The sequence below is a fragment of the Eschrichtius robustus genome, chromosome 7, assembly GCF_028021215.1.
Source record: "Eschrichtius robustus isolate mEscRob2 chromosome 7, mEscRob2.pri, whole genome shotgun sequence".
Taxonomy (NCBI): domain Eukaryota; kingdom Metazoa; phylum Chordata; class Mammalia; order Artiodactyla; family Eschrichtiidae; genus Eschrichtius; species Eschrichtius robustus.
In genome coordinates, this window is record NC_090830.1 from 9,140,927 (window position 1) to 9,157,532 (window position 16,606).

Here is a 16,606-nt window from a genome sequence, read left to right on the forward strand (position 1 = left end):
TGGTGGCTCTCACTTGGTAAGAGATATAGTAGAATTAACTATTGGTAACATTCCAACTTGCACAAGTAGCAATATGTGGTTTCCTGGTATTGAACTCCCGAGTGCAGTGTCCACATAAAGTGGTTCTTATTTGGAAACCAGCATCACATTTACATAACTCATAATGCATTTCATTACATCTTTTCATTTAAATATTTATTTATCCTCTTTTACAACCATGATTTTAAAAGGTCTTTCATTTTGACAATAATCTGTAGATTCCCTTACCATTCTCTTTGCTAAGCTAATGAACATTCACACTATAATCATCAATTACCCACAACCACGCTCATTGAAACCTCAGTTATCGATGGTTGGTCAAATCCCTGGAGAACGATCTGTCAGTATCCTAGTGGGTAAGTCCTTCATGGAGAAGCAAACCGAGTTTTCTAATGTGAGCAACAATAGCCACACTACTGAGTCCTTCAAGTATGAAAAGCAATTACTGGATACATGACATAGAACCCTGACTACTCATGAACATGGTCCATTCAGGTTATAAACGGAAGGATGGTCAATTTTATGTGCCAATTTGGGTAGGCCATGGTACCCAGTTTTTGGTCAAACAACAATCTAGATATTTCTGTGAAGGTATTTTTTAGATATGATTAACATTTAAATCAGTAGGCTCTGAGTAAAGCAGATTGTCCTCCGTGTGGGTGAGCCTCATCCAATCAATTAAAGACCTTAAGAGAAAAGACTGCAGTCCCCAGAGGAAGAAGGCCTTCTGACTCCAGACCGCCTTTGGACTCAAGATGCAATAGCAACTCTTGCCTGGCCTCCAGTCTGCCCACGTTCCCTGCAGATTTCAGACGTACCTGCCCCCATATCGCATAAGCCAGTTCCTTAAAATCAATCACTCTCCCTCCCTCCCCCCACACCCCCTGTATGGACACACACACACACACACACATGCACGCACACACACACCCCTTACTGATCCTGTTTCTGTGGAGATCCCTAATACAAATGGCTTAACATACAGTTGTTTCCAGAGTGAAAGGAACTCTGGAATAGCTTTGTCCCGCATCTACAGTATTTTGTATCAGAAAGGTAAACTGCATGCTTATGCGACCATCAAGGTCAGTGCTCCTCCTGGGCACTGCTCCCTGCCAAAGTGAACTACATGGGGCATAAGGAATGTGTCATAAGAAGTCTAATATCCATGGAACTCTGCTCAACATTATGTAACAACCTAAATGGGAAAAGAATTTGAAAAAGAATGGATCTACGTGTATGTACAATTAAATCACTCTGCTGTACACCTGAAACTAACACAACATTGTTAATCAACTACACTCCAATATAAAATAAAAATTTTTTAAAAAGTCTAATACCCATAATTAACATACCTCTCACCAAATATCATTATGATCGTGACCCCAGGAGAAATCCGACAAACTGAATAATAATCATGTGACCAAATTTGAACTTTCTCTTCTTTAAATTATTTGACCCAAAGGTCTCTCTTTCAGAAACAACTTCCCAAAGTGATCCTCTGATTCATTCTCTCTAGGTCAGCTTTCTATCTCAACTATTACAAGGTCGGAGTTTCTTCAAGAGAACCTGTAATTATTCAGTCAGACACCCGCTTCAAGACAGAGAGTGGGTTAAAGTTCAAGCAGTGTTTTTGTGCCAAAAAACACAGCTTCTCCACTCAGTTTGATTTCAAGAGGATAAGTGTTCGTTAGAAGTCTCAGGAACTGACTGGGAGGTGAGAAGATGAAGGAAAAGAGGACTGCAGGCCAAAGGAATCCAAAAACAGGGAGAGGCGGGTAGATGACAGAGGAGTTTCCTGCAGCAGGCCCCCAAATGATTCTGGCTCTCGTGGTGTGAAGGCTGGAAAGTTCATGTATTTATATGATAGGGAGCCAATGCACTATGCATAAGAAAAAAAGTCAGGTTTTATCACTGTTTATAAACACTGGCATTTAAGAGAATTTAAGGGAAGCACAAAGCTCATTAGCATGACTTACCTCGAAGTGGTAGCTCCTCCAATCAACAACGGAATCTTTATAGCTAATCTCTCCATTTCCTTAGCAACGAAAATCATTTCATCCAGGGAAGGAGTGATTAGTCCTGACAGGCCAATTATATCTATTATTTAAAAAAAGAGAAAAAAGGACAGTGAGAAGGAGGATGAGAGGAAAAGTATGAAGACCCATTTTCAAAACTTTGTAATAAAGACCACAAGACAGAAGATAAATTCCTAATTTCTAATTCTGAGGCTTCTTTTCTGACTGGGGGTTTTCAATGTATTGTTTGCTTTCAGGAGTAAATATGATTTGCAACTTCAAGTTGCAATAATATGCTTGCCACAGTTTCGGGAAGCCAGGCAATTGTAAGTTCATGATTTCCCAGACTCAACATGTCACAGTGTCAGAAGAAACATAAAAGCAACTACACACAGAGGAAAAAAATCTAATAAAACTGTTCTCTTTTAAGAAGCCTGTCCCCATTCCCCTTCCTCATAGCTAGAAAGGAGTTTCACGGTTACCTAGTCACCCCTTCGACCTCCATTATAAACAGCAATGACAGCACCCCGAGGCAGAGCTGGCACTTGAATGTCTGAATGTCCCACCATCCCACATGGGCTGGGACATGACTATTCACCGATAGACAGACATTGGGAGGAAATGATATTTACTGAAATGCCCAGGAACACGGCTGCACAGTACCTGCTTTGTGGTCGAGAGCAGCTTTCAGTATCTTGTCACATGGAGTCATGACTCCTAAGTCAATAACTCTGGGGCACAGAAATGAGATGTGAGAAAATTAATGAGAACCCACTGGCGAAAAAGCTAAACGAACATTTTTATTTAGCCATTAAATACTGCTCTAACGTAAACTGGAATCACACTGAAAAGCTCACTAAATATCAGCCACCAACTCAACGACGACTGCCATTTATTAGGAACTGACCATGGGTCAGGGACTATGCTGAGCTTTTTTAAACACCTTTGCCGACTTAATCCACAGAGCATCTAATCCACCTATTTAAAGTAGACAATTCAATAATTTTTGGTAGAGGACACTATTATTTCCTAAGCTCTGGTAAAATATATATAACACATAATTTGCCATTTTAACCTAAGTACAATTCAGCATCACTAATCAGAGTCAGTCGCAATGTTATGCAATCATCACCAGCATTTATTTTCAAAACTCTTTCATCGCCCCAAAAGAAACTCTGTAATCCCTCAGCAACAATCCCCGATCGGCCCGCCCCAACCCCTGGTAACTTCTACTCTACTTTCTGTCTCTATGAATTTGCCTAGTCTGGATATTTATACAAGTGGAATCATACATTATTTGTCCTTTTGTGTCTGGCTTATATCACTTAGCATAATGACTTCAAGGTTGCTCCACGTTGTAGCCTGTGTCAGAACTTCATTCCTTTTTAAGGCTGAATAATATTCCATTGTATGAATGTGCCACATGGTGTTTATTCATCCATCTGTCAACGGACACCTGGGTTGTTTCCACTATGCTAAGCCTTCTGTATAAATAATCCTGTTTAACCCTCACAGGAACTCTACATGGAAGCACTACCATAAGGCCCATTTTCTGTGGTTTGTTTCATATTTTACTTCATGCATTTATCCAAATATATACACTGGATGGATGATTACAAATAATAATTTCATACAGCTTTTCATACTGTTAGATTTTTTAGCTTGTTGCCATATTACTTAAATTAAAAAAAATAATAAACTAGCACATATGGAATCCTCAGTAAGTACACAATTTCAAATCAATGCTAACTCTATTCAGGTCTGTTAGCACTAAGCCGGTAGAGAACAAATGCTGTAGGTGTTGATGATGGGGCACTGCAGGTTATAACAGGGGCGAGGTGGAACCCTTTTTTTTTTTTTTTTAGCACATTGCACTCAGTCTGGCAACTGGATTTGTTAAACTGTGACTAAATACAGCCTATAAAACTAAGCAAAATAGCATATTGCTTTTATATCAAGACAAAGAGGCATGTATTTCAAAGCTGACTGCTTTCAGCATTGCATATATTTTAAAAATTCAATTAAAAATCATCAGTATGATGGCAAGAATCATCTTCCTCTCAATTCTTTTTCTTGTTTTAGGCACTGTATCGTTCAGGAACATCGTGTGATGCTTGCTTTTGTTTGAGGAAAAGTAAGGAGACCTTGTGGCCGGAAAGAAATGGAGGAAGGAGAAAGCTGTAGGGAGTAAGGTCAGAGAGGGAGAAGAGGGCATCTTTTTTTCTTTTTTTAATTTTTATTATTATTTATTTTTTATTTTTGGCCGCGTTGGGTCTTCATTGTTGCGTGTGGGCTTTCTCTAGGTGCGGCGAGCGGGGGCTACTCTTTGTTGCGGTGCGTGGGCTTCTCATTGCAGTGGCTTCTCTTGTTGCAGAGCACGGGCTCTAGGCGCACGGGCTTCAGTAGTTGTGGCAAGCGGGCTCAGTAGTTGTGGTTTGCGGGCTCTAGAGCGCAGGCTTAGTTGCTCCGCAGCATGTGGGATCTTCCTGGACCTGTGTCCCCTGCACTGGCAGGCGGATTCTTAACCACTGCACCACCAGGGAAGCCCCGTAGAGGGCATCTTAGTGGCAGCGATTAGTTCGATTTTCAAAATATTGTTTCTTTAGCTATCCAAATGGAGCCCTTAGGTAGTCGTCTGGATAGGTAAGCCTGGAGTCCAGGTGACAGATCCATGCTGGGGATAAAACTTGGGACTTGACAGCATATTAGATGGTGTTAAAAAGTCCTCAGACTGTGTGTAAAAGATGTAGAAAAATAAATTGCCAAAAGCGGGTGGAGGGTGGGGAGAAAGGGGGGGAGGGAAGGCGGGGAGAGAGGAGGGGAAGGGGAGGGGAGATGAAAGGGGAGAGGAGCAAGAAAAAAAAAGTCATGAGACTGAATGAGATGATCTAAGACTCTCTGACCAGACCCACTTTAACCCGATCTGACTTTTATCAAGATCCCAGGTGGTCAGAAGGCACATTACAGTCCGAGAAGCACTAACCTAGGTAGTGAGGACAGACAGAGAAGAGGTCCCAGGGCTGAGCCTCGGAGCACTCCCCTGTTCAAGGGTTGCACAGAGAAGGAGAAATCAGCAAGAGAGTAACAACCGGCAGTCAGGCAGGTAAGAAGAGGTCTGGAAACAGTGAGCCAGGGGTCTGGGGTACAAGTTCAACTTCCAACATATTAGGCTGCCTTAAGAGGTCTTGCTGGGAGACAGTCAAATACATCACTGTTTAGAGGAGCACTTCCCAACGTTTTCCACGCATAGAAAGTAGTATTTATGGCACTGGGATACAGGAAGGAGGCTGCTCACCACCAGGGACAGCTAATCTAGGCCTGGGGTTGTCCCCAGCCCCACCCAAGAAGAAGGGGATCAGTTTCTGAGCATGTGTGAGTTGAGAAATCAGTTTCTGAGCACATGTGAGTTCATTAGAATATGAATTCTAGACAGTTACAGAAAGATAGACAAGATGAAAAGGCAGAGGGCTATGTTCCAGATGAAGGAACAAGAAAAAACCCCAGAAAAACAACTAAATGAAGTGGAGATAGGCAACCTTCCAGAAAAAGAATTCAGAATTAATGATAGTGAAGATGATCCAGGACCTTGGAATAAGAATGGAGGCAAAGATTGAGAAGATGCAAGAAATGATTAACAAAGACCTAGAAGAATTAAAGAACAAACAAACAGAGATGACCAATACAATAACTGAAATGAAAACTACACTAGAAGGAATCAATAGCAGAATAACTGAGGCAGAAGAACGGATAAGTGACCTGGAAGACAGAATGGTGGAATTCACTGCTGCGGAACAGACTAAAGAAAAAAGAATGAAAAGAAATGAAGACAGCCTAAGAGACCTCTGGGACAACATTAAACGCAACAACATTCGCATTATAGGGGTCCCAGAAGGAGAAGAGAGAGAGAAAGGACCAGAGAAAATATTTGAAGAGATTATAGTCGAAAACTTCCCTAACATGGGAAAGGAAATAGCCACCCAAGTCCAGGAAGCGCAGAGAGTCCCATACAGGAAAAACCCAAGGAGAAACACGCCGAGACACATAGTAATCAAAGTGGCAAAAATTAAAGACAAAGAAAAATTACTGAAAGCAGCAAGGGAAAAACGACAAATAACATACAAGGGAACTCCCATAAGGTTAACAGCTGATTTCTCAGCAGAAACTCTGCAAGCCAGAAGGGAGTGGCATGATATACTTAAAGTGATGAAAGGGAAGAACCTACAACCAAGATTACTCTACCCGGCAAGGATCTCATTTAGATTTGATGGAGAAATCAAAAGCTTTACAGACAAGCAAAAGCTAAGAGAATTCAGCACCACCAAACCAGCTCTACAACAAATGCTAAAGGAACTTCTCTAAGTGGGAAACACAAGAGAAGAAAAGGACCTACAAAAACAAACCCAAAACAATTAAGAAAATGGTCATAGGAACATACATATCGATAATTACCTTAAACATGAATGGATTAAATGCCCCAACCAAAAGACATAGACTGGCTGAATGGACACAAAAACAAGACCCATATATATGCTGTCTACAAGAGACCCACTTTAGACCTAGGGACACATACAGACTGAAAGTGAGGGGATGGAAAAAGATATTCCATGCAAATGGAAATCAAAAGAAAGCTGGAGTAGCTATACTCATATCAGATAAAATAGACTTTAAAATAAAGAATGTTACAAGAGACAAGGAAGGACACTACATAATGATCAAGGGATCAATCCAAGAAGAAGATATAACACTTATAAATATATATGCACCCAACACAGGAGCACCTCAATACATAAGGCAACTGCTAACAGCTCTAAAAGAGGAAATCGACAGTAACACAATAATAGTGGGGGACTTTAACACCTCACTTACACCAATGGACAGATCATCCAAAATGAAAATAAATAAGGAAACAGAAGCTTTAAATGACACAATAGACCAGATAGATTTAATTGATATATATAGGACATTCCATCCAAAAACAGCAGATTACACGTTCTTCTCAAGTGCACACGGAACATTCTCCAGGATAGATCACATCTTGGGTCACAAATCAAGCCTCAGTAAATTTAAGAAAATTGAAATCATATCAAGCATCTTTTCTGACCACAACGCTATGAGATTAGAAATGAATTACAGGGAAAAAAACGTAAAAAACACAAACACATGGAGGCTAAACAATATGTTACTAAATAACCAAGAGATCACTGAAGAAATCAAACAGGAAATCAAAAAATACCTAGAGACAAATGACAATGAAAACACAACGACCCAAAACCTATGGGATGCAGCGAAAGCAGTTCTAAGAGGGAAGTTTATAGCTATACAAGCCTACCTAAAGAAACAAGAAAAATCTCAAGTAAACAATCTAACCTTACACCTAAAGAAACTAGAGAAAGAAGAACAAACAAAACCCAAAGTTAGCAGAAGGAAAGAAATCATAAAGATCAGAGCAGAAATAAATGAAATAGAAACAAAGAAAACAATAGCAAAGATCAATAAAACTAAAAGCTGGTTCTTTGAGAAGATAAACAAAATTGATAAGCCATTAGCCAGACTCATCAAGAAAAAGAGGGAGAGGACTCAAATCAATAAAATCAGAAATGAAAAAGGAGAAGTTACAACAGACACCGCAGAAATACAAAGCATCCTAAGAGACTACTACAAGCAACTTTATGCCAATAAAATGGACAACCTGGAAGAAATGGACAAATTTTTAGAAAGGTATAACCTTCCAAGACTGAACCAGGAAGAAACAGAAAATATGAACAGACCAATCACAAGTAATGAAATTGAAACTGTGATTAAAAATCTTCCAACAAACAAAAGTCCAGGACCAGATGGCTTCACAGGTGAATTCTATCAAACATTTAGAGAAGAGCTAACACCTATCCTTCTCAAACTCTTCCAAAAAATTGCAGAAGGAACACTCCCAAACTCATTCTATGAGGCCACCATCACCCTGATACCAAAACCAGACAAAGACACTACAAAAAAAGAAAATTACAGACCAATATCACTGATGAATATAGATGCAAAAATCCTCAACAAATACTAGCAAACAGAATCCAACAACACGTTAAAAGGATCATACACCACGATCAAGTGGGATTTATCCCAGGGATGCAAGGATTCTTCAATATACGCAAATCAATCAATGTGATACACCATATTAACAAATTGAAGAATAAAAACCATATGATCATCTCAATAGATGCAGAAAAAGCTTTTGACAAAATTCAACACCCATTTATGATAAAAACTCTCCAGAAAGTGGGCATAGAGGGAACCTACCTCAACATAATAAAGGCCATATATGACAAACCCACAGCAAACATCATTCTCAATGGTGAAAAACTGAAAGCATTTCCTCTAAGATCAGGAACGAGACAAGGATGTCCACTCTCACCACTATTATTCAACATAGTTCTGGAAGTCCTAGCCACGGCAATCAGAGAAGAAAAAGAAATAAAAGGAATACAAATTGGAAAAGAAGAAGTAAAACCATCACTGTTTGCGGATGACATGATACTATACATAGAGAATCCTAAAACTGCCACCAGAAAACTGCTAGAGCTAATTAATAAATATGGTAAAGTTGCAGGATACAAAATGAATGCACAGAAATCTCTTGCATTCCTATACACTAATGATGAAAAATCTGAAAGAGAAATTATGGAAACACTCCCATTTACCATTGCAACAAAAAGAATAAAATACCTAGGAATAAACCTACCTAGGGAGACAAAAGACCTGTATGCAGAAAACTATAAGACACTGATGAAAGAAATTAAAGATGATACCAACAGATGGAGAGATATACCATGTTCTTGGATTGGAAGAATCAACATTGTGAAAATGAGTATACTACCCAAAGCAATCTACAGATTCAATGCAATCCCTATCAAATTACCAATGGCATTTTTTTACAGAGCTAGAACAAATCATCTTAAAATTTGTATGGAGACACAAAAGACCCCGAATAGCCAAAGCAGTCTTGAGGGGAAAAAAACGGAGCTGGAGGAATCAGACTCCCTGACTTCAGACTATACTACAAAGCTACAGTAATCAAGACAATATGGTACTGGCACAAAAACAGAAACACAGATCAATGAAACAAGATAGAAAGCCCAGAGATTAACCCACGCACCTATGGTCAACTAATCTATGACAAAGGAGGCAAAGATATACAATGGAGAAAAGACAGTCTCTTCAATAAGTGGTGCTGGGAAAACTGGACAGCTACATGTAAAAGAATGAAATTAGAATACTCCCTAACACCATACACAAAAATAAACTCAAGATGGATTAGAGACCTAAATATAAGACTGGACACTATAGAACTCTTAGAGGAAAACACAGGAAGAACACTCTTTGACATAAATCACAGCAAGATCTTTTTTGATCCACCTCCTAGAGTAACGGAAATAAAAACAAAAATAAACAAGTGGGACCTAATGAAACTTCAAAGCTTTTGCACAGCAAAGGAAACCATAAACAAGACGAAAAGACAACCCTCAGAATGGGAGAAAATATTTGCAAATGAATCAACGGACAAAGGATTAATCTCCAAAATATATAAGCAGCTCATTCAGCTCAATATTAAAGAAACAAACACCCCAATCCAAAAATGGGCAGAAGACCTAAATAGACATTTCTCCAAAGAAGATATACAGACGGCCACGAAGCACATGAAAAGATGCTCAACATCACTAATTATTAGAGAAATGCAAATCAAAACTACAATGAGGTATCACCTCACTCCTGTTAGAATGGGCATCATCAGAAAATCTACAAACAACAAATGCTGGAGAGGGTGTGGAGAAAAGGGAAACCTCTTGCACTGTTGGTGGGAATGTAAATTGATACAGCCACTATGGAGAACAATATGGAGGTTCCTTAAAAAACTAAAAATAGAATTACCATATGACCCAGCAATCCCACTACTGGGCATATACCCAGAGAAAACCATAATTCAAAGAGACACATGCACCCCAATGTTCATTGCAGCACTATTTACAATAGCCAGGTCATGGAAGCAACCTAAATGCCCATCAACAGACGAATGGATAAAGAAGTTGTGGTACATATATACAATGGAATATTACTCAGCCATAAAAGGGAACGAAATTGAGTCATTTGTTGAGACGTGGATGGATCTAGAAACTGTCATACAGAGTGAAGTAAGTCAGAAAGAGAAAAACAAATATCGTATATTAATGCATGTATGTGGAACCTAGAAAAATGGTACAGATGAGCCGGTTTGCAGGGCAGAAGTTGAGACACAGATGTAGAGAATGGACATATGGACACCAAGGGGGGAAAACTGCGGTGGGGTGGGGATGGTGGTGTGCTGAATTGGGCGATAGGGATTGACATGTATACACTGATGTGTATAAAATTGATGCCTAATAAGAACCTGCAGTATAAAAAAACAAACAAACAAAACAACTAATACTAAACTTTCATTGGGTTATTTGTATGGAAATATGTTAATATAAATGTTTCAGACATTACATGAAATTTCTAAAAACCTTATATTTGTATTTGTATGGAAATATGTATGGAAATATGTTAATATAAATGTTTCAGACATTAAAAAAAAAAAAAGAATATGAATTCTAATTCATATTCTGAATTAGGATATGGTGTGACAAGTGCCACAGAGGAGGCATTTACAGTGTGCTGTGGGAGACCATCTAATCTCGGTAACAACTAGAAGCACCCCAGGAGGGTGATTCCAGCTGCATTTTGAAAAAATACGTAGGTATTAGCTGGATGAAGGAAAACAGAGGGCCACCCAGGCAGAAACTAGTACTATGAAGGTCCAGAATCACAAACAACTGGCCCTGGGGAACCCTGGCTGAAGGAAAGGATCTGAAGCCTGGGTCAATCCCATCCCTGCCTTCCGTGGCGGCCGCCATTCTTCCCACCATCTCTTCCCATTTTCTCTCCCCTTTACTACAACTCCCTGCATCCCCCAAATAGCTCTCCACCTCCCTTGGCTTTCCCTTGGTTTCCCTTCTGCACTCTGAGCTATACCCCGTGTCTGTAGGCCTCTTATACACATTCTTATATTTTGCCACATGAGAGATTAAAGAAAATAAAAATGATGTTATGGAAAATTTTGTATTTTATAATCATCTTTCTAAAGTGCTTATAACAGAGCTGTAAATGCAAGCATTTAATTTGGGTTTCTAATACAGAAAAAAATGTAAGCTGTACTAAATGCCTTAGCAAAGGCATCCAATACTACTTAAGAATTCATACAATTTAGAAAATAAATATTGTAATATATAAAGCCCCTTTTACTCTCCAGAAGGAACTGAAATGGAATATAAAGCTAGCTTTGCATCTGCATCCACTTAGGGTGCCTCATATTTGCTGTCATGTGAAATGAAGTTAAAGGTGGCAGCTTCTTCTGATCCTGCAATTCACATGTACCACCACTAGATGGGAGTACCGTACCAGTCTGCAGCCCCAACTAAGGTTTCCAAGCTGTGGTTAAGAACAGATAAATGGATAAAGCAGGAGTGATACATGCATATGATGGAACCATAAGAAGCCATAAGAAAGAAGGAAATCCTGCCATTATGACATGGATGGACCATGAGGGCATTATGCTAAGTGAAATAAGTCAGAGAGAGACAAATACTGTATGATATGCTTACAGGGGGAATCTAAAAAAGCTGAACTCATAGAAACAGAGGGTAGGACCAGTGTTACCAGGGGCTGAGGGGTGGGGAAATGGGGAGATGCTGGTCAAGGGTACAAACTTCCAGTTGGAAGATGAATAAGTTCTAGGGATATAATGCACAGAACTGTGAATGGAGTTAACAATACTCTATGATATACTTGAGAGTGTTCAGAAAATAGATCTTAATGTGCTCACCACAAACAAGAAATGGTAATTATGTGATGTGATGGAGGTGTTAGCTAACACTATGGTGGTGATCATACTGCAATATATAAGTGTATCAAATCAACACGTTTTACACCTTAAACAATGTTATATGTCAATTATATCTCAATTAAGCTGGAAAACGACAGACAGACACAGACAGACACACACACACACAGTTGAAAGCCTCCAAATAATTATAAAGAGAGCATGTTGAGGTGCTAGGAGAAGTCTCTAGTGCGCCCTTGACTTAGATACAGTCATTTTCCTCACTCAGCTGAAAGCTCTAACATTATACAGTTTCAAAGTGTCCCCTTCTTAGCCATATATTGCGTATTATTTACCCATACTAGACAATTATATTAAGAACCACTGGTTAAAATGAAAATATGCCTCATTATCTGTTTCATCAGATCCATATTTTTTAAAGTACTAGATGTATATCTAATTTTACCATTTCTGTTAATATATCCTACTTTTTCTTACCCAGTTAAACAGTGTGCATTATCTGTTAAATGGGAAAAGTCCACATTTGTCTTTTTATATAATTATTATTAAAGAGTATATCTAAAATCAACTTTCATGTAATCAAATATCTGATCAAAATTGTTTTTAAATATTCTAAATTATTTCTTCAGAGGAATTTAACTACAATATTAATATTATACATTACAGTTAAAGTTGTTTATAACTGGAATAAATACTGGAAGCTAAACTGACATAACACAGAATCCCGACTTTTGGATTCAGAAGCCCTGAGTACAGCCTGCCACTTGCTAGCTGTGTAAAATGAGAAATACAATAATTGAGGCAGGCAAAGCAGGATCAAAACCATAAAAAGAAAGAATGAACAAAAAGAAAGAAAGAAAGAGAGGGAAGGAGGGAGGGAGGAAGGAAGGAAGGAATCAGGAAAAGAATACCAAAAAACAAAGAAAAAGAAAAATCAGTTACATAAAAGCACTATATAAATTGTGAAGCAGAAAACAAATGTTAGGTATTTAGTAAACTCTTGGTGGACACATCCCCAGATCTATTTAAATTCTCAAATGTGCAAATTCTATTGCATCATCCCCATAAAAAATGTGTTTTCTGTCTAGACAGAACTGTCACTTTCAGTCCTCTTTACTTCTTTTTTCCCCCACAGAGAACACGTCTTTTCATGAGATTTACTGCATCAACGACAAAGAACCAGGAATGAGAAAGTTGCATTAATATCTGGTACTGGATGGTTTGCTAGACTCACTCACTAGCTGGGTGATTCACCCAGGCATCAGCTGGAACATGGATACCGAGCAAAAGCATACATTTAACTACATAAAGCAGCTATCAGGGGCACCTGTCTACTAGCTGACATCATAACATTAAACCCATCAGTGCCAAGAGTCTATGTGTTATACGACATAAGACCCAAAGGGGTGTTTGACCTGATAGAAAAAGTTTGCACATTAACTTATTTTTTTTTTTTGCAAAAAGAATAAAATTTCATCAGAAGATGTTTCTCCAGTTACTCCAGATAAGTGGCCCCCAGTGCACAAGCCAGAGGAACTGGGTATGCTGGAGGAAAGCCTCAGGTTTAATAAGCCGCCTTCAGTGTTGACAATGGGCTCCAGTAACACCCTGGAGAAATGCCACAGTTTTCCCTGGCCTTTTTTTTTTTTGACTGCTTTGGGTCTTCGTTGCTGCACGCGGGCTTTCTCTAGGTGCGGTGAGCGGGGGGGCTACTCTTTGTTGCGGTGAGCAGGGTTCTCATTGCAGTGGCTTCTCTTGTTGCGGAGCATGGGCTCTAGGTGTGTGGGTTTCAGCAGTTGTGGCTCGCCAGCTCTAGAGCACAGGTTCAGTAGTTGTGGCGCATGGTCTTAGTTGCTCCGCGGCATGTGGGATCTTTCCAGACCAGGGATCAAACCCGTGTCCCCTGCATTGGCAGGCAGATTCTCAACCACTGCGCCACCAGGGAAGTCCCTTAAAATGTTTTAACGGGAGGAAAAAACATTCCTGGTATGATTCTCTCAGCTACTTGTCCATTTTTCATAATAAAAAATGATAAACACATGACAATGATATCTCAAGAATTGCTGTAGAGAGTTTGCCTACAAATTGCCTTTTCAATAGTTCTTGTCCCACTATCACCACTGAATATGTTCCTGGCTTTTTAGCCTGATAAACAGTAAAGTTCTTGAATGGAGAAAAGTCAACTAAATCACTTTGGTGTCTCTGATACAATGCATGGTATGTAGTAGATGATCTATAAACATTTATCAGCGTAACTGAATTTGAACTAATTATGATGAATGCAAATAGAAACCAACAACATAGGGTTTGAAAAGATGAGACAACAGAAGAAATGTCAGAGATTTTAGGAAGCAAATACCTCATCCAAATACTTATTCCTCGTCCAAATACTTATCCTATAGGTAAAATCTCATTACAACAACCTCCACTGTATCTCCAGTATTTTTATCTTAAAAAACAAATTAATATATTCCAAGAACAATATTGCTCATTTCCAGGACCAGGAGAGAATGCTAAGTCTTTGACAGTGAACAGGCAGCCAAACGGAAGTGCCTGTGAAGACAGTCAGAGGGAAGAAGGTGCCGCCCTGACACTGCTCCTCCATCTCCAGCCTTTCTGAGTGGTTCTTGGCTGCATTTAATTAGCCTTGAATGAACGCAGACATGGATAAACATTTTGAGAGTAGGCAGGGGGCTTAGAGGGTAATTATTATCTGACAGTGGGCAAAGACAACTCCAAGGGGGCCCGGCTGTAGCTGCAGTCAAGTCTCTCTTCTCTATAGAGAAAAACGCACATTGGAAAGAAGTCCATGACTCAAAGAGACTGTTGGTTGGACATGGACCAGAGAAGACACTAGTTATATTAGGTTTTTCATTACAAAGAATATGTTGAAATCTGAGCAAAACATGCTCTTACTGTGGGTCATGAGCTCTCACATAGAAATAAATTTGTGCTGAATAATCATTCAACTATAATGAAAGATATAAGAAAGGGATTTTACTTGTATACAACATTCAAAAACTAGCTTCATCAACACCAGGAGGCATGCCTGGTTCTGTTCCAAGCAAAGCAAAAAGAACGGTACAGTCAAAGCCTTCTTAAAAAACTCCATTTGGCCAAGGTCTTAACAAGATCTTGGCTCTAAAAATCTGGCAGTTCATTGAGAGGAAAAGGGAAATATGTTCAATGTCATGGGCTATGGGGTGGGACCCGATGTTCTAGCCTCTGGCCGGAGGTCAAATCCCCAGAAGCCTCTTGTTGTTTTGACCCTGCTTGAATAGTTTTTTCCATTCTTTTTGTCCTTACTGAACATACAACATTAAATAATTACTAACTTCCTTCATTTGAAAAGATATGTTCAATGTAGAAAATTTGAAAACACAGTGAAGAAAAAGAAATTAAAAATAACCTCTAACATCTACTGCCCTACCCCACCCTTCGCACCCAGTAAAGAATTACCCTGTTAATGCTTTTATTTTAAATAAGAAAGGGGGTGAAAACGACGGGTCTTAACTCACCTGAAATTATTGCAGCCAAGGACTACTCCAACTATGTTCTTGCCAATGTCATGCACGTCGCCTTTAACGGTAGCCAGCACAATGGTACCTTGGTAAGGGTCCTGGAGAGGAAGCCAAGCAGCTAAGCATCGCTGTGGTCACTTCAGAGCAGATCACCCAGTTCTCTAAAGCCAGACAGGTGTCGGCACAGAAAGCAATTCAATACAACCAAGGCAACCTCAAAGATGGACCCGGGGGACTTCCCTGGTGGTCCAGTGGTTAGGACTCCAGGCTTCCAATGCAGTGGGTGTGGGTTTGATCCCTGGTCGGGGAACTAGGATCCCACATGCTGCGTGGCACGGCCAAAAAAAAAAAGATGGACCCAGAAGCCAAGTCCCGTGCTGTGTGAGAAGAAGGCTGTAAGCCCCAGCAGCTCGGAGGAGGCCCGTCCAGCTGGTTAGCTCAGGGGGCTTCAACCAAGATCACACATTCCATCACCTCAAAGGACAGTTTAAGTTCAAATACAAAACAGTCCCATCGCTGAAGATCATATCCTTAACCCCCAAAACCTGCCTGATAAACGTTTGCTGTTAGCAGTAAAGGGAGAGGAAGGAGCTGGTGAATTGCACCCGTCCTGTCAGAACGGGAAGGACCACAACAGCCCAGTGCAGGGGGGTTTCAACACTGTTGCTCTATACTGTCAGCAATCCTTCCCTCAGAAAAAGGGAGGGAGGGAGGGAGGGAGGGAGGGAGGAAGGAAGGAAGGAAGGAAGGGAGAAAAGAAGAAAAGAGAAAAAGAAAAGAAAAAGGCACACAAGGCAAATGGGATTTTTATAAACACTATGCAAGAGCCATTCACAAACTCAGATCGATTTTAGAATTCAGAATCCTAGGGGCCAAAGCTGCCTGAGCTTCACACGGGGCTAAACAAGGTCAAAAGCTTAATGATTTACTGTGGTGGTACAGCCAGCAAGAATGGAACTGAATCCAGAAGTGGTGACAAGAACATGACCAGCACACAGGAAATATTCAGTTAAGAGGTTAAGAGGTTTTCCAAAACTAAACAGCATCTCAAGGGTAGGGACCAATCTTTTTTAGCTACAGTGTCGAGCACAGTACCTGGCACGTAGTAGGAGCTTTGTAAATAGTCA

General features: G+C 39.9%; 1 protein-coding gene across 5 annotated transcripts in view; it reads right to left on the reverse strand.

The window, feature by feature from the left end:
• The window catches only part of MTR (5-methyltetrahydrofolate-homocysteine methyltransferase), a 130,367-nt gene that overhangs the window by 45,774 nt on the left and 67,987 nt on the right, over window positions 1–16,606 (reverse strand). For all 5 annotated transcript variants that reach the window (XR_011074468.1, XR_011074469.1, XM_068547549.1 and 2 more), the window contains 3 exons: window positions 15,477–15,577; window positions 2,718–2,785; window positions 2,016–2,136 (listed from right to left, as the gene is read on the reverse strand). Coding sequence is in view for 3 of the 5 variants with exons in the window: in XM_068547549.1 (XP_068403650.1) it covers window positions 2,016–2,136; window positions 2,718–2,785; window positions 15,477–15,577 (290 nt within the window). In the remaining 2 variants the exon portion in view is untranslated. The remainder of the gene's footprint in view (window positions 1–2,015; window positions 2,137–2,717; window positions 2,786–15,476; window positions 15,578–16,606) is intronic.